Raw genomic sequence first — 22,193 nt, 5'->3', positions numbered from 1 at the left:
AGATACTTGGAAAATGAACAAGCACTTGGGCCATTTGCGAAGTTTCTTTAAGAGCATGGGATTGGTGCCCAATACACCATGCTTGGTTCTCCAGACCAAAATGGTGTAACAGAAAGAAGAAATCGAACTTTATTGGACATGGTGAGGAATATGCTTAGCAGCTCAAAACTTCCTAAATTCTTGCGGACTGGAGCACTTAAGACAACAGTGTATATATTAAACCGAGTACCAACCAAGGTTGTCCAAAGACGCCATTTGAGTTGTTGAAAGGTTGGAAACCGAGTTTGCGACATATGCGTGTTTGGGGATGCTCGTCTAAAGTGAGAATTTATAATACACAAGAGAAGAAACTGAACCCAATGACTATTAGTGAGTATTTCATTGGATATGCTGAAAAGTCTAAGGGATACAAATTTTACTGTCCATCTCACAACATTAGGATTATGGAATCAAAAAATGCTAAATTTCTTGAATATGACTTGGTTAGTGGGAGCGATCAATTCAAAAACATAGTTTTTGATATTGATCATACAGACTCTTAACTTTCCACTTCAAGTGATAGATTGTTTGTTGTTTATAACACCCCTCAAGTTCAAACGGGTGTAGAACGAACAATCGTTGAAGTTCAATCAGTTATTAAAGTTCCACAAGTTGTTGACAACATTTCAGTAGATCAAGTTGATTAGGAGTTACCTGACACTTCTGAACAACAAGTTGAACCTCATACTTCCTCAAAAGATATTGGCACAACCTTAAGAAGGTCTACTCGAACTAAGAGGTCAACAATTCTTAGTGATTATGTAGTGTATCTACAAGAATCTAACTACAGTATAAGAGCTGAAAATGATCCCGAATTTTTTTCACAAGCCATGAGTTGGAAAGAATCAGACTTGTGGTACAATGCCATGAAAGATGAGATGAGTTCCATGAGGTGCAACGATGTTTGGGACCTTGTTGAGTTGTCTAATGGTGCAAAAGCCATTGGTTGTAAATGAGTTTTTAAGATAAAAAAAGACTCATTAGGCAACATTGAGAGATACAAGGCCAGACTTGTTGCAAAGGGGTTCACTCATAAAGAAGGAATCGATTACACGGAAACCTTTTCTCCTGTATCTAAGAAAGATTTCTTGCGCATTATATTGGCATTAGTAGCCCACTTTGATTTGGAATTGCAACAAATGGATGTGAAAACTGCATTTCTTAATGGAGAGCTAGATAAGGAGGTTTACATGAAACAACCTGAAGGATTCACCTCTAGTGATGGTGAACAATTGGTTTGTAAGCTTAAGAAATCCATATACGGTTTAAAACAAGCATCTCGCCAATGGCATTTAAAATTCCATAACATAATTTCTTCATTTGGTTTTGTAGAAAATGTTATGGATCAATGCATATACCTTAAGGTCAGTAGGAGTAAAGTTTGTTTTCTTGTTTTATACGTGGATGACATCTTACTTGCAACCAATTATAAGAGTTTACTTCATGAGGTGAAACAATTTCTCTCTAAAAATTTTGACATGAAGGATATGGGTGAGGTATTTTATGTCATTGGCATTAAGATCCATAGAGACAGATTTCAAGGTATCTTAGGTTTGTCTCAAGAAACCTATATTAATAAAGTTTTAGAGAGATTTCGGATGAAGAATTGTTCAGCTAGTGTTTCACCTATAGTGAAGGGTGATAGGTTTAATCTAAACCAATGCCCGAAAAACGATCTTCAGAGGGAACAAATGAAGAACATTCAATATGCTTCTACAGTTGGAAGTCTGATGTATGCTTTGGTCTGCACAAGGCCTAACATTGCATTAGTTGTTGGAATGTTAGGACGATATTAGAGTAACCCAGGTTTGGACCACTGGAAAGCTGCAAAGAAAATGATGAGATATCTTCAAGGAACCAAAGATTACAAGCTTATATACAGACGAACAAACAATTTAAAGGTTGTTGGCTACTCAGATTCAGACTTTGCTGGCTGTGTTGATTCGTGTAAATCAACATCTGGATACATTTTTATATTGGCCGGTGGAGTTATATCTTGGAAGAGCGTTAAGCAGACCTTGACTGCTACTTCTACTATGGAAGTTGAGTTCATATCTTGTTTTGAGGCTACTTCACATGGTGTATGGCTTAAGAGTTTCATTTTCAGGCTTAGAATTATGGATTCAATTTCTAGGCCATTGAGTATATATTGTGACAATTTAGTTGTAGTCTTTATGAAAAAGAACAATAAAAGTGGAAGTCGAAGCAAACACATTAACATTAAGTATCTAGCCATAAGAGAACGTGTTAAAGAAAATAAAGTGGTTATTGAGCACATTAGCACTGAATTGATGATCGTTGATCCTTTTACTAAGGACATACCACCATTGAAATTTAAGGATCATGTAGTGAACATGACACTTAGTTCTCTTATGTAGTTTCTATTGTACAAACTCTTATTATGATGTTTTCTCATATTGATGTGCACCTTTATTTAATTTTGAGAAAATTCAATTTCATTGGACCAAGAATGAACATAGGGTTTATTCATTGAGTAATATTATCACATAAAGAATAATGTTAAGAAATGAATACACTGTAATATATGGAAGGTAACACTCGTTATATAGAGGACTTATCATCATTATTCATGTATTTGTTACTTAATGTGGATAATTGATGGACTAAGATAGGACATTAGGTTAAAGGTGTGGACCAAGTGGGAGAATGTTATCAGCTACATGTTCACCACTCTAAAGTGGTCCAACACTTGACCACATCCTCCACCAGATCTTGTGTCCGCTGCGGTTAAGGAGCATGTTCCACAAACTGCTCATAGTGGTGACAAAATCAAGAACAACATGGTATGATGGGAAGCCACAGTTATATAGATCTCTCATGGTCCCGAACTCATCTCTCTACTGTTTTATCTTCAGAAATACATTATCTAAAAGGAGATATCAGAGTTTGGAAATTTGAGACTTCACCAACTACAATTCAGAAACAATGGTTGGAGGTAAGTAGACTATTCTAAGTCTTTTTCAGATTTGATATCATGTTGCAAATGTTCGTTGGATCGAATATATATTGCATGTAATATATTACATTAAAAAGTATAAGTCTAAACTAAAAAGATAAGAATAATTTTTTCACAAAATAATTTCTACTGGGCTGATATTATTTTGTTTTTCTATAGACATGGTTTCATACCTTATTTTAAGAAATTGTTAAACATCTCATGAAAATGTAATGGCTAACATAAAGAGAGCATCAAAATGTAATGGCACTTTCAGTAATCAAATTCTATCGATTGGGGTATTTGAGTATTTCCCATGTTCTGAAATTACGAACAAGTCCTCCAGTCAACTCCAGTGTCTTATCGAACGCATTGCAGTCGAGTCCAGGGTGGATTTGTGCGGGGAGAGAGAGCAAATCCAGCCAGATCTCTCAACCTTGCTCCGTCTCCGAGCTTCTGCAGAACTTTTGGGCATTTTTGTTGGTGGGTATTTGAAGTGGGTTTGGGGTCGGGGGTCAGAATATGGCGGGGGGAGTGAACAGGAAGATATCGGCGGCATCAGCCCGGGCTCATACCAGAAAATCTAGGCAAAGTTCTTCTTTTCGTCTTCCTTCTGGTGGGTGCTCGTTAATTTATTAATTTATTTATTTTTTCTGGGATCTTTTTTCACTTTAGCCTTTTGTTCTTTCATTTCTTTTTCATTTTTCTTTTAAAGTTGATTTAGATTCCAGTTTTGTTGTTATTGTATTGTTTTTCAATCTGCCTGCACAACCAAATTGAACGAATGAGCGATCAAAACGTAATTAATTGGTGTGGTAAGGCATTATTAAGAAGGGGAAAATCACGATGAAGCGATCCACTAATGGAGTGAAGAGACGCCTGTAGGTTTTTTGCGAGGACAGAAATGGGGAAATGATAAAATTCAGTGACTTGTGTCTTTGAACCAAACCCCTTTGATCGTTCTCTATAAAAAGCTATGAACAAAAACCCAACATTTTTTGCCTTTGTTTCCAGTGCAATTCTGAAAGCAACGCCTTAACCCAACAGTTCTTTATCACTTAATGTGGGCCTGTAACATATGGACTAGACTCCAAGATATGGTATATACTTGACTCCAACTTAGCAAAGTTTCTTTAACTACTTGTGGCCAAAATGGGCAGCAGCATTATGCATTCTGCCTCAGTTGGGGAAAGGCAATGCTTGTATGCAATTTGGACAGCAAGGAAGTTACTCCTCTTGAAAAAGTAAACAGTTTGTATCTTGTATCAATATAATAAGACATGCATGAATTTGTGAATCCTCCCAGCACTGGTTAAAGCATGATCACAATTTGGATGTGCCCTTGATGTTCATTGTTACTGAAGATGCTCCTTATTTGGATTTTTAGGCGTTTATTGGACCATATTGAAACTGTAAATTGCAATGGTTGGTTGAAGAGGAATTTTGCCTGTGAAACATGAAATCTAGTCTAACAAATTCATTCCCCTCTTTGTGTCTAGGCTTTAGTATGTTGCTTCTCAGTTTATTTGGTTCAATATTTTTTGACTATTTTCAATTGGAACTTAAAAATTCCAGGGATGTTCAAGAAAATACTAGTGGTCTTATTGATGGGGTTCCTGGCCTGGGCTTATCAGGCAATCCAATCTCCTCCTCCCAAGATATGTGGCTCTCCAGATGGTCCCCCTGTTACAGCTTCTAGAATAAAGCTCAGTGATGGAAGGCATTTGGCTTACAAAGAACATGGAATCCCAAAGGATAGAGCCAAGTATAAAATTGTTTATGTTCATGGCTTTGATTCCTGCAGGCATGATGTCGTTGTTGCCACTTCTCTTTCTCCGGTAGCTATTTTGGTTTATTTTTCTGGTACCTTTTTGGCTATGTTCTTGGACTTTTAATGCATTCCAGTTGAATTGAATATTATTTGGCTCTCTTGTGGGTTCTTCCAGGAAATTGTTGAAGAATTGGGCATCTACATTGTGTCCTTTGATAGACCTGGTTATGGAGAGAGTGATCCTAATCCTAAAAGAACTGTGAAGAGCATACCATTGGATATTGAAGAGCTTGCTGATCAGTTAGGACTGGGATCCAAGTTCTATGTAATTGGTTTTTCCATGGGTGGACAGGTGATTTGGAGTTGCCTCAAGTATATCCCTCACAGGTATGGTTGAACCTGCTTTTTTCCCTTAGGAAAAAAAAAATGGAAAGAAAATGTTTCCCTTGGTCTCTAAAGAACTGTTTGTTGTTTATGAATTTTCTCTTAGCATATTCTTCTCAGTTGCATGCAAGGGAGGGAGGGAATTGACATGCCAAAAACACTAGTTCAAGATCACATGTTTTTATCCATCTTAAGTCTGGTACTTGTGACACAGGCTGGCAGGTGCAACACTGATAGCTCCAGTGGTCAACTACTGGTGGCCTAGCTTTCCTGCAAACTTATCTAAAGAAGCCTACTACCAACAGTTTCGGCAGGATCAGTGGACGCTTCGTGTTGCTCACTACACGCCATGGCTTACCTACTGGTGGAACACTCAAAAGTGGTTTCCTGCTTCTAGTGTTGCAGAACACAGCACTGATATTCTTTCTCACCAAGACAAAGAGCTCATGCTTACTAAGCTTTCAAAGAGAAAGGAATATATGGTATTCATCTTTTTCCAAGAAATTTCCTTCAGATGTCTTTATTAGTCATTCGTGGCACTGTTAGAGAATGCTATCAAGCAGCCTTGTTATTAACAGAATGGCCTGATTTATATGTACATAGTTAATGCTTTCCTCCAAATTTTTTGTAGAAGCTAATTGTCACGAATTTAGTCTTTTTCTAAGCTTGTGCGACACTTAGACAAGTCAAGACACTTGATCTTGCTAAGTCAGCCTTACTCCCAATGCTTAGTTGCTAGACTAAAATGTTCACGACTTGGAAGCTTTAGAAGGCGTAGTAGGCAACTCTTAAAGAATGAAATCTTTTATTGCTTAAAGGAAGCTTTACAAGTGCTTTGGGAACTCACTTGGTTGGTTGGTTAGGTTCTTGGGAGGTGCCTTGGCCAAATGAGGCCTTTACTTATTTATAGGCACCTTAGGAAGTCTCTAGAACCTTGGAGGGTTCCTTACAAATCAAGAATAATAAAAAAAAACTCTTACACTAATCTATGTACAAGGGTATGTACAAGATGACTTTGGAAGATTCTAGAACACCTCGTACTATTCTAATGCTCTCATAGCCAAGTGTAGAGATGTGTGGATATCTCTAACCCTCTCTAGAAGCTTCCATGCTCTTCCACTTTGTAGCTAAGTATAGATGTCTCCAGAGGTCTCTAGAAGCTTCCCACCTCCTATATAAGCCCATGGGGAGGGTCATTTGAAGCATCTTGTGACATAATGCTCTTCTTTAAATTTTGACACCATATGTCTCAATAATAATGACTATGCTGTTATATTTTTTATTTCATCCTTTGAATGTAATGGATGTTTACCACAAAGAGGACTTCTACCAGTGGTGTGGAGTTTTTGTCAGTATTTGTGCTAGGGCCTTTGTGGTCTGTCCTTTTATTGTCTTACTGTGAAGAACCCTTGGAGTTTGTGATCCTCTTGGAGTAGAATTTAATAACATCCTATTTGTTTCAAAAATCAGGATCCTATTTTTTTTCTTTCTTTCTTATATTTCCTACAAAATCAATAGGACTTCCAAAATGGTCCAATGACTTGAAAAACTCTGAACAATTGTCACCCATCTATAATTATTCGTCTCCTGCCATGAGAACCACTGAAATTGGGTTATTCCTTATGGCTGATTAATTGTTGATGATACTTTTGGAAATTGGATTCCTCATAGTTAGGACCTTGCATGTTTTGTTTTTTTAACCGTCCATAAATTCATCAAGTGAAACCAGGTTTAGCGACCAGAGACTAGGTTCATATTCATTCTCAATACCCAAAGTGCAGGTTTTGGTGAAGATTTTTTATTTTTTTATTTTTGATCCAACTGAAGTTGGATTCTGTTTGTCTGTTTAAGTGAGAAGAATCTTTATGGTTATTCTTACATTTCTTTTTTCAGCAAAGTTTCAGTGATAGTCTTCTGTACGTACAATAGACATCTAATCAATCAGTAATTTGTCTGTTTTCTTGAGCTTCTTTCCTTTGCTAATACAGCCATTTGTTTCTTATTTAATATTCCAATTATTTGGTCCCTCCTCAGGCGCAGGTGAGACAACAAGGAGAATTTGAGTCCATCCACCGTGACTTGATGATTGGATTTGGAACTTGGGAATTTGATCCCATGGATCTAAAGAACCCATTCCCAAACAATGAAGGTTCTGTCCACCTATGGCATGGAGATGAAGATGCAATGGTGCCTGTTTCACTGCAACGCTACATTGCCCAACAGCTCCCATGGATTCAATATCATGAGGTACCAGGTGCTGGACACTTGTTCCCATATGCTGAAGGAAGGACCGATGCTATCATTAAGGCACTCTTAACTGGGGAAAAGTAGCTTCCACATATATAAAGAGCTAGCGCAGGTCGGCTTTGGTGTGCTTCCTTTGTTTATTATCTGTTTTGGAGTTTTGAAATTGCTTCTGGTCATTTTTACATTTATGGAAAATTTTGTACTGCCCATTGTTGTTTCCACAGTTCTATTTATGATGAGAAACACAACTGTTACTCCATACTTCAGAATTTTAACTTAAACAAGTGAGGACAACATTCTGATACTTCAGTGGATTCCCTTATCTCTTGGTCTGCAGAAAAATGATGAGATGGGTATTCACCAGCCCTAGGATTGTTTCTACTAATAGAATAACCTAAGATTTCAGAATCTCTGTGGATTTGCAAATGTGGTTCAGATTCTCTCTTCCCTGTCTCAAAACGTCTGTTTCTGTTCAGGGTCTGCATCTATGTAGGTCATGCAGTTTGCCCAAGTAGGCCAAAACTGCCACTCTTTCCTTAAATATTCAATGTGCAACTGAGCATTGCAGCTCATCAACGAAACCGAACATGTTCAAAAAATTGATAATGATATTTTTCAGAATATGAAGTGATATATGCCTTGATTGCTGATTTTTTTTTTCTTTTTTTTTTTTCAGAAATTGAAGTGTATACGTAATGTGCCTTGGTTTTCCTAATATCACTAAAGCCTTCCAATGGTCATCATCATGAGATGGTTGGATGATGCCTCCCCCTCTTTGCTGTACTTTTCTTTAATTTTCGGCTTTACAGCTCCACCATGCTGTGGAATGATGGTCATGATAGTAGCCATGACTATTTTATGTAGAAGTCTTACTTTTTTATTTTAGTTTTTAATTTTCCAGTATGGTTAAACAATTAATAAAATTGTTTTCATTTGTAATTGATTCTTCCCTTGTGTTGGAAGAAATGGTTCCATAATGATGTTGTGTTGATGAGTCATCTTCATATTATATTAAAATTTAGGTATTCAATTTGATACGTAAAGTTAAACACGACATAAATAATAATCAAGTTTAAAATACTAACAAAATTGTATAACCCATTTAAAAATTAGGCTTTATTTAATAAATCTAGATTTTATTTGAATTAATGTGATTAATTTATTAATTTGATATATTCATGCTTTAATTGACCTATTTATCTAATTAAATAAGTCAATTGTGGGTTAAATACATTATGATTACAATTATGTTAGTACAATTATAAAATAGGTCAATTTAGATCAAATTTATTTTTTCTAGGCTAATGAAAAAATATTTATTAAATAGATTATATAGATGGATATGGATTTTCGTCCAAACATAATTATACTCGACCAGAATCTATGAAAACCATCTCTCTCAAACTTTGTTGCAATATAGCATTGGAACGCAAAAAACTCATTTCGTAGTGTTCAAACAATTATTCTGCGTATCTAATTTATCTCTCAATAATCAAAGAACAAAACCAGCAAAACATGCAATTAAGTACGAGACCCAATTCACCAAAATAGCCTTTCTTGGCGGGCTCTAACTTAACCTTTGGGAACAAACTTTCTTCTCATCTTGTCTATTTGCTTAGGAGTCATTCCAAAAGCCTTCTCCAGAAGCTCATCTTTGATCTCAGACCCAAAAAGGGCAGATGGGATCTTTTGAACTCCTGGGTTTTGGCTGTTGAAACATCCAAACACTGTGGCAGGCGATTCTCCAACGTTCATTTGGAAGTGCACTAAGCCTCTTGGAAAGACCATCACCTCTCCTTGCTCAAGCACCGTAGCAAAAACCCGGTTTGTGGAATCCACAAAGCCTGAATATACCTTTCCTTGCAACACGTAAGTTATTTCAGTAGCTCTAGGGTGGAAGTGTGGAGCATTGATTCCACCAACTTGGATATCTGCTCGAACAAACGACATGCCCAGTGTGTTAAGCCCCGGAAACATTTGTGGGGTGACTGAGACGGCTGCGATCCCCATGTTGGAGAATTCTTCTGCCGGTTTTTTCAGGCCGGAGAAGACAAAGTCATCGGTGGTGGCCTCCGATGAGTTCTTGCATGGGACGGTATCCAACCGGGCAGCTCTTCCATAACCCCATTTGGTGTTGGGTATGCAGAAATCTTGAAGTGGGTCTGGATCTGAGGCCATTGCCATATCACTCATATAGCAATGGAGGGAGAAAATAACTAACAAAACGGTCAGTTGTGGAGACATTCTGTTCATGCATTTCTTTGGAGTAGGTTTACAAGGGTTATATAGAAGGGGAACATTGAAAAATTACTTGAGAGCCCCCTTTTCTCAAAATCCAAATAGTGATGAAATTAAAAAATTTAATGATTTTAATTGTAGCTACCATCCATTGTGCCCTCTTATGCAACCCCACTATATATCTAATGATGCCATTTGCTAAATACCCCACCAAATTTTTCATAAAAATATGAACCGACTCATATTTATGTGACACGCCCAAGAATTGTGACCGAGGCTAAATTTATGTTTGATGGGTATGATTAGAGGCAGGTGGGAATGATGAATATGATGACTCATGATGATCCATTTGGAGTAAAGCCATGAATATCGGAATCAGAAGAAGAACAGTTCGGTAAATTCGGCGTCACCAAATGGTCCAATTCCTTTGCTTGTAGGTGAAGGAAAGAGAAGTGATGCTAATGCATGCATGAGCATGAATCATTAATTCCACACACGTTGGTGACCTCATCATTCTTGGATCGAACCCAGAGTCACACCCAACAAAAGAAGCAGCTAGATCTTGCGCTTAGGCTTGGGCCTGATATGAAATAGTTGAGGCAGACCATTGGTGCCATAGGGTTGGGCTCCGTAGGTGTGGGCCTTGGAGTCCTTTGGTCCCCAAATTTAGGGTCCCGTCTCCCCTACAAGCCCACTAGATATTTCTACGAAATTCAAACTTAATCCAAGTTGATTAAACTTGTCGCCCTGTTGGGATAGCACTTACTAGGGTAATAGTCATATTTAATATTGGCGCACAATTAGCAATTGGGGCTCAATAAGGAAGAGAATCTAGCTAGCAATGGCCTGTGTTCGGGGGTTGATTTTGATGCTACTTCTACTGCAAAACAAACGTCAGTGGGATTATATTATTGCTAAGGATTTCAATGGAAAATTTGTTAAATCACCTACGACACATTACCTCTATGGTCATCCTATGATGGCAGCACCTTACCTCAATAATTATAGTACATTGCAACCATCCAGATTAACCATCAAATCTATTCATGGCTCCCATGCCCCAAAGGGAGAGGAGAAACTTAATCTAAGAACAAGATATCCCTCTTTTTCTTTCTCCATAATTGCCTTTATACGGTCTTGAATTTGACTTGGACGTCATAGATCAATTTTCCCCTTGGGCTATTGGGCATTGATCTTTGTATTAGTTTTCTCTTACTCTATTAAGATGAGTAAAGCAAGAGATTGAAATCCACCTCATTTGCACCCACAAAGATGAGTAAACGTTATGGAAAATGTATATCTTTTTCTAAGTGGATATATTAATTTTATGATAAGATGTTAAATATTCATATCCTATACATCATAAATTTATTTATGTATTTTTATTATTTTAATTTTTTTTTATATTACTTATTTGGAAAAATAAAATTTATTTATTATAAAATTAAATTTGTGATTAAAAAGGAAAAACTAAAAAAAATATTTATCAAATATATTTTAAAATGGTATTAACATATATTCTTTATGTATATAAAATTATTTTTATATATTGAATAACATAATATAAAATTTTTTATTTATAAAATTTAAATACTTTAATTAGAAATATTGTTAAATGTAAAAGATTTTTTTTTAAATAGAAAATATTTGAATGTAATATAGTTTTTATTTTTAAACATTAAAAAATAACATATATTTTTTTGTTTTTTTTTTATTTCACAAATTAAGTATAAATATTGCATAACATAACATATCTAATTGGATATGATATATTAAGATATTATGTTCATTGAATTTAATATCTAATGATATCATATCTCATGAGAAATTATACCTTAAAATATACTTATCTTATCTTATCCTATCATGATAACCAAATGTAGAATAAATGAGTTTATATAGACTTTCGTATAGGTTTAAGTAACTTAAGCCTATGTTAGGCTTAAGTGACACCGGATGCTCAAGCTCCCATTCCTTGATAATACTTTATTTGAGAGACTTATTTAATCAATTATGTATGCATAAGGATTGTTAAGTATAAGCATAAAGGTACTTTTATATAAGTAGAAAGTTGCACAAATACTAATAATTGACTTACAAATTATGTTAATTAATTAAAGAATTAATTAAATATAATCCATTGTATTGGATTAAATAACTTAAGCTCACATAATAGATTTTAGTTACTTAAGTTAACTAATAGTCCATACAAACTCTCTTTGATTCTTAGACAATTTTTCATCTTCTATTTTCTAGAGAGAAAACCTCAAACAAAAAGGAAGCTCACATTCCTCTCTATGCCAGAATCTAAAAGAGTCACAGGATGGAAGACATTTGATCTTCAATATACACTTTATCAACTTGGAAAAAGATGTATGAATATCCAAATCCAATGCGTGCCCCAAAAGACTAAAAAGTAAAAGTTGAAAATTTACATACATTTTTGCTTACATGCTCCCTCTTTTCAATCGAGCATTCAACTCATAATCCACCTATTTGAGTGGCCCCAGATATATGTAAATCGAAAAGGAAGGATTTGCAGGAGAATGCTTCTTGGGTGGGTCGTGGTTGGGGGGTACAGAATCTATAACACTTCCACATGCGGGAAGTAAGTACCATACGTCTTCTCATCTCTTGTTGCATTATCCATGCCCATGCATCTCTATTTCCCATATTAGGTTGGTTGAGGGGCGGGGGGAGGGAGGGGGATTGGGGGGTGGGTGGTGTGGGGGCTCCACATCATGTCACTTTCTTTCTAAACATGTTTCACATCCCGTATATGTTGCCGTCATTGCGTGGTAGGGCCGTATCTTTCATTCACCCTCCATACCCAACCTTAGACAAAAAGAAAAACCTAAAAGAAGTCGATAGATTTTAGGAAAAAATTAAAATTCTAAACATGACCGTCAAATCGCCACCAAATGGCCTGCCCCGAAACTACATTCTTCCTAGGAGTGTACTATAACATCTCAGAACAGCCGCTGCCAAACCACTAACGGGTAATAACGGCGGTCAAGAATTCCACCGAAATTATAAAAGAAACCCCAGGGCAAATACGTCAGTGAAAACCACATATCCAGCAAAAGCCCACGTGAGCTCCAGCCTTATAGCCAATGTTCACACACATGGCATTGGCGCAGTGGAGGCCAAACTTCATCCTCATCCGCTCATTGATGGGTCCAACCATTCAAAATCGCTTACTTGAGAAACACAGATAAGAATATTTACACCAGAGACTGCTCTCAGCGCAGAAAGAGCGAAACACACGCGTCGGCCTCGGGGCAGTCGAGGCTGCTGCAGGGGACACATGGCGCTACGTGTCGACAACTCCCTGCCCCCGAACCCATACTAGACACTAAACGGCGGACTCCAATTTTTTATTAATTGGAATTTATCCGGTGTATCACCACAAGCTACTCTGGGCCCAACCGGTAGTGGAAAAAAAATTAAATACCCAGACCCCCACTTCTGGGATGCGGAATAAGAAGGGTCCACTCTCCACTCTGTACTCTCTGAGTGTTAAAAGGCCTTCCCAAGTTCGTTAATGGTGGTTGCGGATTTTGCTTCTCTCCCCCCCAACCAAATGCATTTGGTTTTCTAACCATTTCTCATGCTCTCACCACTCCAAGTTTCTTGATTTCCTCTGCTCCCAGCTTTCGATCCTTCGTCTCCTGCTTTGTGACCATAATCGCTAATCAGAATCAGGTAAAAGTATACCTCGGTTTTTTTTCCTTGGCTGTTCTGGTGGTTCTTGAGTAATGGGTTTGCCTGATTGACATTTTCTTTGATTTTTTTTCCTTGACTTTATGTGAGGAGTTTGATGTTTGAAGCTCCATGGATGATTCTTGAACTCGAACTTCCAGGCAATTAGTCGCAGTTTAACTTTTGTGGGTTTGGGTTGGGAAGACATAGGGGGACGGAATAGACTAGTACCTTCTAGCTTTTTTTAATTTTGTAAATTAATTTGAAGAATAATTAAGGTATCCAGTTCCCTCTCAGCTTTGCCGAAAGTGAAAATATTCTCGGTTGGCACCACTAAAAAATCAAACAACTTATTATGAACCGTACTAGGGAAGAAAAAAAATGAGGAAAATAGAAAAATAAAAAGCTTATTATTAATTTTTTCATGATTTAAAAACATAAAAATTGAAGAATTTTTTAAAACCTTTTTTCTTTGCTTAATCAAGTGAGTACTTTTTGAAATCGAACATTAAATAAATGTTGGCACAACGCTTTGGATCTTCATGGCTTCTTTTTCTTTTCTTTTCCGCAATCGCTTTCACGGGTCTTCATAGTTAATAGATAGAGGGTGGAGGATGAGGATGGTGCCCCATACATTGATACTCGCACCCGTGGTACCATAAATATATGGAAATGCAACAGACTGCTCAGAGTTACGCATATGAAATTATGAATTGAATTGGACCAGGTACATAATTCCCTGGTGGTCAGAAGCTTTTCGGGACATTGGGAACTTCAAAACATGATAATTGAAAAAGGTTGAAATACGTAATGGGGTGGAATAGGATAATGGTTGCAACTTTTTCAAATACATGAATATGGAATGCAGTGGGGCACATGCCCAACAATTGGAGGCATGGTTACCCGAATGGGCCATGTTGACTGGTGCGTGTGGTTTAATCATTCGTGCCTGAGCTCTTGAGTTCTCAGGGTCTCAAGACTCAAAAGAGTCAAGAGGCCCATGCTAGATTTCTCGTTTATTCCGCAGCATGTATGCCTTTTTTCTCCACCCAACACTGACCACTGCAGAGGCTCTGATGCGATACTACGACTGCTTCTTTGTGTAGATAACACGCCCATCTCAGCATCTTCTACTTCTGTGAAGCCCCACTAGGTGGTTTGAAGCCTCCAAAGAGAGAAAATAAATGGTGGGTTCGGAGTCGGAGACTTTATCCCAAAGCGAGGTGGAGTCGGGGTTACAGGAAGATCAACAGCCCAAGAACCATGGGATGCCATCTCTGGGAAGACAGTCCTCAATCTACTCCCTCACCCTGGATGAGTTTCAGCACACCCTCTGCGAGAATGGGAAGAATTTCGGGTCCATGAACATGGATGAGTTTCTCACTAGCATATGGACTGCAGAGGAAAACCAAGCCACCAATTTTAACCACATTAGCAACTCCCAGATGTCGCTCAGTGAAACTTCCATGGAGAAACCCATTGCTAAGCAGCCGAGCTTGGCCCGCCAGGGCTCTCTAAGTCTTCCTGCGCCGTTTTGTCAAAAGACTGTGGATGAGGTCTGGTCTGAAATCCATAAAGCTCAGCAACAACAGCAGCAGGACAGCGTTCATAATGCTGAGTCTGCCCATCGCCAACCTACTTTAGGAGAGATGACTTTGGAGGATTTCTTGATCAGGGCAGGGGTAGTTCGGGAACAGCCTACAGCAACCGCTCCGGCGCAGCATCAGCAGCAACATCAGTACGGGTTGTACCAAAATAACAACACCATCAGTCCAACTTTTGCTAGACCTGTTATGGGAATGGGTGGTGGTGCCGGTGTTGGGAGTTTTCAAACTTTGCCCCAAAGCAGTGGGGCTGCCGGAGAGTCCTCTGGCTATGCCGGGAATGGTAAAAGGAACGGCGGCTACCCGAAGACTTCAGCTTGTCTTGGAGGTAGAGTGGGGAACGGCGGTGGTGTGTACGGGCCTGGGCAGACGTTGGCAATGGAGTCGACCGTAAGTCCAGTGTCTTCCGATGGGATGTGCCCGAATCAAATCGACAACACTGCAGGTCAGTTCGGTTTGGACGTGGGTGGCCTGAGAGGAAGGAAGAGGATCATAGATGGCCCGGTGGAGAAGGTGGTGGAACGGAGACAACGAAGGATGATCAAGAATAGAGAGTCTGCGGCGAGATCTCGAGCTAGAAAACAGGTACTTGTTCACAAATGCAACTGTCTCTGAGAATCATCATAACGCATTAGACTGGAATCACTAAGTAGATTAAACCCAAATGAAAATAAAATGTGCTGGATGTTTCTTGCCATTTGATCAATTTCAGCTTGCCTTTTAATGGCATTTTATATCATCCACTTATATTTATCATCAACCTTTGATAGCTAATCTCATCATCACTGGACATCTGGTTAACCATTGTTTCCCCACCTCTGAAGAGAGTCGTCATTTGGTTAGCTTTGAGTTAAGTATTACCCCATATGGCTGGTTTATAAGAGGGTCCAATGTCTTTCTTATAGCCACCACCTTTGTTAGCTTTTGCTTATACCAATTCTTGCATTTTCCTGGCATTTAAGAGATATATTCAATAAGTTGAATATTAGTATTCAGGATATGAGAAGGCATTCCTGCCACTACTACCATTAAATTAGTAGTCATTTTCTTTATCAAAGAGGCACTGATGAGAGAGAACCTTAATCCTTTCTATTAACATTTATAGATGATAGTATTAATTGTTATTATTAGATTTCACAACTAGTGGTATACGACAGTGGGTAGTTGAACAGTTGTTGCTGTGAGTTGATAATTACCATTAGACTTCACAACTTGTTCCTTCGATACATATGATTTTTACTTTTATAAGTTTTTCTTTGTTTGTGGAAGTCAATATACAAGTTTGGCAATGGAAAAGAGGAACAACACTATCTTTGTGGAATAAGAACGAGAAAAACATGAATGAGGAATGGTAAGGCAAGCTTGGTTTCTTGGCAGGACCTGCAAGTTTTCTTTGTGGGATAAGAACGAGAAAAACATGAATGAGGAATGGGTAAGGTGAGCCTGGCTTCTTGGCAGGATCTGCAAGTTTTCATGAGACACAAGTTTCAGTCTGTTGAACAGAAATCGCATCTAGGATACCGTCCAAGTATAAAGACTCTTACTTCGGTTCATTGAACAGAAATTGCATCACACTAACGGTCAAGTAAAATGATGTCAAAATCTGTTCTTGTGAGACTTGTTGTGGGTCATCATAGAATAATGGCAAAATAAAATAATGACCATGGGTGTTAGCTGAGAAAAAGACAAGATAGAGTTATGGCCAATAATTTTGGCTTATTCCGTCAATTGATATTGGCTGGAGGAAGAAAATAATGGACAAGATGTAATTTTTTCTTCCCAAATTTTCATTGGTATGAGATCTTGGTGAAATCATCAATATATTTGGCTGGCCTGAGTGGATGAGTCTTGATGACAATTGGGTAGTATTGACTCTCAGTTTGAAATTGGAACCAAATTTGAGGGTCTTTTGCAGCCAAACAAGGAGATCTTAACAAGAATTTTGAGGTTAGCTACTGGATTTGGGAGAGAATTTGGCGTGGTGTCACTTGTTGAATTCAACGTTCTTTGCTTTACACCTGAAGGCTAGAAATGGTAGAGGATAGCTCGCACTAATTAATCATAATACAAAGAGAAATGGTGAATGCAGTTAGCACCATCCCGGGGTGGAGACTGAAGCCCATATTATAAGTTAATTGTATCAACAGCCATTTGACAATGTCCAAAACTGCAATTAATGAGGAGATGGGTTTTTGAATGATGAAGAAAATTAGAACTCTGAAAAACACTCTGCCTAAAGTCTGGATTAGATCATGAAGATAGACACGACCACTAGGATTCTAGTCATTCAGAAGAGAGAATGGAGGTGGTTTGTGAGTAGGAGGAAATTATCAAAAGTTCCCTTCCACATTTTAATGCGCTTTTAACTGCTTCCATTTGAAGTCTTAAATGGAAATACCCCAGTTCTTAAAATTGATTAACTATTGTATGATGTATCCACACAACCACCCACCCCCACCCAAAACCCCTCAAACGTTCATACTTGTTGTTGCATGTAGAACTCCTTTTAAAAATGGGCCCATGATGGAAGACGCTATGAATCAAGTTGTTTGGTAATAACACCCAAACAACCTCATTGCAATCCACCATCCATTTGCTTTTTGATTGGGAAAATTGACCAATTGGTGCAATTCCTTTTTGGTAATGGTTTGGAACTACTATTGTGAGATCATAAATTTGACTAATGCTTCGAGTTGAGGAGCATGTGATTGGTGCCCAAACCAATGACAAAATTGTAATGCAAATTTATTTATTATGGGAGATGGGCAGCTACTACACACTGTTATTAGAGAATTGTTGCCTAACACATACGCTGTATACATAGGAAGTCTTGGAACACAATGGATCAGAGGACCTGGACTCCATCATAACTGAAGGTTGAAGTGGTACAAAGCTTGATGGGCAGGCAGGGGGCATAACTTTGTATACTAGTGTTCCAAGGCATGATAGATGGCACAGAAGGAACATTCATGGCCAGAAAAGAGGAAGGGGGCCCCACAATGCATAGGACATGAAAGGAAAAAAAAACATTAGTTTGCAGGAGATTTAAGGATATCAAGTCTGGAGGAAGGAATAAATGGACAACGTATATGTTATGATCCCATGAATGGTGGTCAAAATCTTTGGTAAGGTGAAGTCTAAAAGTGAAGGCATGTAGATGTATGTGATTATTTTACAACTGATAGAAAGCAAAAGCTAAGATAGAAACATATATATATCAAGACTACTGAATGTGCACAACAGAAATGGAAGGGACAAATGCGACAGATATATGTAAAAAATCTTCAACAAAAGTTAGAATTAGGATCCTGTCTTGGGATCATGACATTTACTACATTTCATTTTCTATTTTTTTTTTCTCTCATTTTTTACTTTTGAATATATACGGAATTATACCATGATATCTCCTATCAACTATAGAGAGTTTTCCTAGTAGGCTAACATTATATATGTAATGAGTTTCTTTTAACTAAGTAGACGCATTTTAAAGTCACGAGGATCAACTGGGTTGAAAATCGACAGTATCTATTATAAATAATATTAGAGTGGTTTCCCGATCTCATGGTTTAGGTGTAGATACAAAGAATAGAAAAACATTATATGTTTTAGGACTCAACAACCATATCTAATTTTTTTCGTACCCTCTAATATCCTTCATGGTACAATAGAGTGATTTTTTTTTAATCCGTGGATATAGGCATACTTGGTCAAACCTCGTACCTTTGTATGAATAATTTTATCTTTATATTCTTGCATTAACATGTTAGAATTGGAGATTCTGCCAGCATAATAGAAACCATATATACAAATCTGTGCTAATCTCTATTTGAGGGTCAACTCTTGCTAGATGAGCCAAATTTTCCAAGAAAGAGGAGAATTGGTACCAATGATTTCCGATTGATCCTAATGAGCAAAAATGCTATGGGCTGTATGAAGTGTAAGACATTTTATGTTGCAATCTATCTGGTCTGTCAGAGCAGAAATCATTTCCAATAGCCCACATTTGTTGGAGTTGGGATAGTCCTGTCAAAACATAGTCCACGAATCTAGTTATAGGAGCTTCCAATTTTCTTTTATATATATTTTAATTTAGTTGGAGTGCTTCCTACAATTATCTCCCTGATTCATCAATAGTGGCTCAGAAACTACCTTCGAGTGTTTTGTGGGCAATATCAGGGCGCAATACAAAGTAAATGTTTGATTCTGAGAACTACTCTTTATGATCCTCTCAGACAACTCGCTAGATCATCTTCTGGAAACAGGAACAGAAATTGGGAAGTCCTGGATGAAAGGCATAGCTGGTTAGAGAATCACTTAAAAGGTAACTAACGAAAACCTAGCACAACTTCAACATTAATGGAAAACATACAAAGGAAACCAAAAATGAGGCTCAGTTTCTATGTTGGTGCATGATTGGCATTGGTAGGAGATACTGAGATAGCTTTACGTTTTCTTCCTAGCGTAACCTGATGTATGCGTATCTACTTTATTGGAACAAATTCAAAAGAGCTGCATCATGCTACCTAACTAGTGCCCTAAGGATACTTGTTATGGTTCTGACATTTGATCCTGTAAACATTCTATTGACTTTGATTGTCGCCATTAGCATATTAGTTTCCACCAAAGAATGTGTTGGGAATTGATGAAATATGCACAAAAGTAGTAGGTTTTTTCAGGTAATAGAATTTTTTGTAGTGAGGAAATTGAAAATAATTTTTCCAATTGTTTGTGGACAAGAAAAGAATGAAAGCAGTTTATGCCTCTAGAGTTTGGAGTAGATTGTATGGTGGGTTCCTCACAAACAAGTTTCACAGTACATGGAGGGGTCATGGGGAAATTTGTTACAGGAAATATTCAACTTCCATTAACAAAATACACAGTTTTACAAAATTAACTTGGAACTAGGTTTTTGCTTACAATTACATGTTACATATGTCTTTTTGCAGGCTTACACAGTTGAACTGGAAGCAGAATTAAACCAGTTAAAGGAAGAGAACACCCTTCTTCAACAGGCTCTGGTAAGCACAGTTTCACTTCTTATTCATATTTTACTAGTTAATTTGTTGTTATTGACAAGAGTTTTGCATTCAATCTTGTAATCAAAACAGGCAGAGGCAGACTTTGAGAGGAAAAGAAAGCAACAGGTAGTACTTATATCATCTTTCTTACAGTGCTTAAAGACTGATGTCTCTATTTTGTTCAAAACCCATGTTCTATAGTCGGTGTGAAAGCAACCACATCCCTCTTAGGACAGCCCCTTCTTGTAGCCTTGCATCAGGAAAACCCAAGTGTGATTAGCCTAATAGCAGGCTAGCAATTTTCGGTTTCTCTCTCTTTAACCAGACAACTATGTTTCTCTTTACTTCTTTTAATTTATGAAATTCATGATGCAACATGCAAGTAGTACTCGAGTATTTATGTGTAATTTCAACCTGTATGCAGTATTTAGAAGAACTGAAAATGAAAACTCAGACCAAGGCAGAAAAAGCTAAAGAAAAACTGAAGAAGATGAGGAAGACTTGGAGCTGCCCATTGTGAAGCAAAGAAAGAACAGGGTAGTAATAGCATGGATGGTTGATGCATGATCTTCCAAGATGTGATCTTCGATCACAGACCCTTTTGACTAGAAAAAGAAATTCATGAATAATTAGATGGGTGGGAAGTGTTAATCTTATGTTTTTGTTCGTAGTTGCACATAGACACATAGTGTAGTCAGAGACTTGTGTGTATGCTCTTATAGATGTGTATTCAAGCTATTGTTCCAGTGTTTCGTGGGGACTCCATTGCAGTTTGGGAAGTGTGAGAAAATAAAATGGATGGAAAAAAAAAAAGGGAAATAATATTAATTTTAAATTTTGTAATATCATTTAACATAAGAATGATCCAAGTATTCTTATGTTATATATTAAGATTTTAGTTTGTAGCTTGGAAATTGGCTGGAAGCTAGGTTTATATTAAAATATATGTCTACATATTTATAAAGGCAAAATTGGTCAGATGGCTGAGCAGGGGTTTTTTTAACTAGGCAACTTTCAAAAGAAATTCCTAAAAATTGGTAGTTGTAAAAATATTGACAAATTTACGACACTTTTTAAGAACCAAAGTCGTACCATCCTTGGATCTACAATTAATATTAAATCATTTTTTTTCTTTCCTTCTAATTTTTCTTGAAAAGGGTTTATTTTCGTACACTTATACCATAAAAATTATATGTCATAAAATAAGAATTTAAATTTATAAAATATAAATTTTAAACTATAATCTAAAAATAATTAATATTTCTGCTACTATTTCATGTATTTTTTATTCAAAAATACTATCTTATTATATAGGTATTACTTTTACCCATCCTAACTACTTACTATCTTTAACTCATGAGTACATAAAATTTGAATTACTTTTAAAAGGTTTTTATTTTATTATTATTTTAAAAACTCACTTTTTCCTTTTTTTTTTTTTTCTCTTTATTTTCTTTAATTTTCATTTTCTCTCAATTTGAGAACCAAACACAGCTTAAGTGTTCCAATAATAGAGTAAACATAAAAAACTGCATTGTCGATTTCTCCCGTTGCTAATTGAAACTAGGAGGACCACTCCAATATTTTAGGTTACGTCTTATTCTCAAAAAAATTGAAAAAAAAAAAAGAAGATAAAAAGTACCAAAAAAAACAAAGTGAAGAAAAATTAAAAATAAATTAAAAATTAATAAATTATTGATATATATTAGTTTAAACATTTTATACTTTTTGAATTTTTTCAATATAAATAATAAATAATTTTAAAATATATAAAATTTTAACTAATTTTTATTAAATTTATTTTTTTAATATTTTTCATAATACAACTAAACATAAAAAAAAATCATTAAGGTCGAAAGTGAATATTGTTTCCTCTATCATATACTCACTACACATGTAACTTGGGTGTTCCCCTGGCCCTCTTTCTAATTTGGTTTATGTTTCTCCCTTTCTCCTTGCCCGTAATGATCCCAACGAACTGAGATGAAGGGTTGTGTGAGTGTGTTTTTTCTCCTCTTTTGGTCTCTCTACTATTATTAACAATCATGGACATGGAGAAGTTTCATCAACTTTGTGTTTGGCTACATAATTTGGGGGCCCAAAGAAAACCACAAGCTGTGTCAATTTTAAAAAGTTGTGTGGAAAATTTCAACATGCTAAATAATAGGGTGAGATAAGGTAGTGAAAAACATCATTTTGATTAAGGTGGGGACATGACAGTATGGTTAAGCAAC

At 36.8% G+C, this 22,193-nt stretch overlaps 3 protein-coding genes across 5 annotated transcripts; 2 read left to right on the top strand and 1 right to left on the bottom strand.

Annotated features, from left to right (window-relative positions):
* The first annotated feature begins 3,230 nt into the window (after positions 1–3,230).
* LOC100263058 (uncharacterized) lies at positions 3,231–8,336 on the top strand. 2 transcript variants are annotated; one of them, XM_002282768.5, is made up of 6 exons: positions 3,274–3,611; positions 4,571–4,833; positions 4,942–5,153; positions 5,365–5,632; positions 7,185–7,509; positions 8,074–8,336. In XM_002282768.5, the coding sequence occupies exons 1-5, from the start codon at positions 3,518–3,520 to the stop codon at positions 7,479–7,481; spliced, it is 1,134 nt and encodes a 377-aa protein (XP_002282804.2). In that variant the 5' UTR covers positions 3,274–3,517; the 3' UTR covers positions 7,482–7,509; positions 8,074–8,336. The 2 variants fall into 2 exon arrangements, with proteins under 2 accessions (XP_059595162.1, XP_002282804.2); XM_059739179.1 differs by having other exon boundaries at positions 3,231–3,611; positions 7,185–8,336.
* Positions 8,337–8,779: 443 nt separating this feature from the next.
* Positions 8,780–9,725, bottom strand: LOC100242597 (germin-like protein subfamily 3 member 2). The gene has a single exon (XM_002282731.5). The coding sequence runs from the start codon at positions 9,648–9,650 to the stop codon at positions 8,970–8,972; it is 681 nt and encodes a 226-aa protein (XP_002282767.3). The 5' UTR covers positions 9,651–9,725; the 3' UTR covers positions 8,780–8,969.
* A 3,292-nt stretch (positions 9,726–13,017) lies between these two features.
* On the top strand, positions 13,018–20,712 carry LOC100247734 (protein ABSCISIC ACID-INSENSITIVE 5). 2 transcript variants are annotated; one of them, XM_010655778.3, is made up of 5 exons: positions 13,018–13,340; positions 14,444–15,526; positions 19,888–19,959; positions 20,050–20,085; positions 20,384–20,712. In XM_010655778.3, exons 2-5 carry the CDS (start codon positions 14,522–14,524, stop codon positions 20,477–20,479), a joined length of 1,209 nt encoding a protein of 402 aa, XP_010654080.1. In that variant the 5' UTR covers positions 13,018–13,340; positions 14,444–14,521; the 3' UTR covers positions 20,480–20,712. The 2 variants fall into 2 exon arrangements, with proteins under 2 accessions (XP_010654080.1, XP_059595161.1); XM_059739178.1 differs by having other exon boundaries at positions 13,086–15,526.
* Positions 20,713–22,193: the final 1,481 nt, after the last annotated feature.

This window comes from Vitis vinifera, chromosome 8 (genome assembly GCF_030704535.1).
Source record: "Vitis vinifera cultivar Pinot Noir 40024 chromosome 8, ASM3070453v1".
Classification (NCBI taxonomy): domain Eukaryota; kingdom Viridiplantae; phylum Streptophyta; class Magnoliopsida; order Vitales; family Vitaceae; genus Vitis; species Vitis vinifera.
The sequence above is the reverse complement of the archived record's forward strand: the minus strand, read 5'-3'. Positions and strand labels throughout refer to the sequence as shown.

What these genes read in the sequence shown, in the direction of transcription:
- LOC100263058 (XM_059739179.1), top strand. Translation starts at nt 3,518, where the DNA reads ATGGCGGGGGGAGTGAACAGGAAGATATCGGCGGCATCAGCCCGGGCT. An exon ending in TTCTTTTCGTCTTCCTTCTG is followed by an intron (nt 3,612 to 4,570) that starts GTGGGTGCTCGT and finishes TAAAAATTCCAG; the next exon opens with GGATGTTCAAGAAAATACTA. An exon ending in CTCAAGTATATCCCTCACAG is followed by an intron (nt 5,154 to 5,364) that starts GTATGGTTGAAC and finishes CTTGTGACACAG; the next exon opens with GCTGGCAGGTGCAACACTGA.
- LOC100242597 (XM_002282731.5), bottom strand. Translation starts at nt 9,650, where the DNA reads ATGAACAGAATGTCTCCACAACTGACCGTTTTGTTAGTTATTTTCTCC.
- LOC100247734 (XM_010655778.3), top strand. Translation starts at nt 14,522, where the DNA reads ATGGTGGGTTCGGAGTCGGAGACTTTATCCCAAAGCGAGGTGGAGTCG. An exon ending in GATCTCGAGCTAGAAAACAG is followed by an intron (nt 15,527 to 19,887) that starts GTACTTGTTCAC and finishes GTCTTTTTGCAG; the next exon opens with GCTTACACAGTTGAACTGGA. An exon ending in AGAGGAAAAGAAAGCAACAG is followed by an intron (nt 20,086 to 20,383) that starts GTAGTACTTATA and finishes ACCTGTATGCAG; the next exon opens with TATTTAGAAGAACTGAAAAT.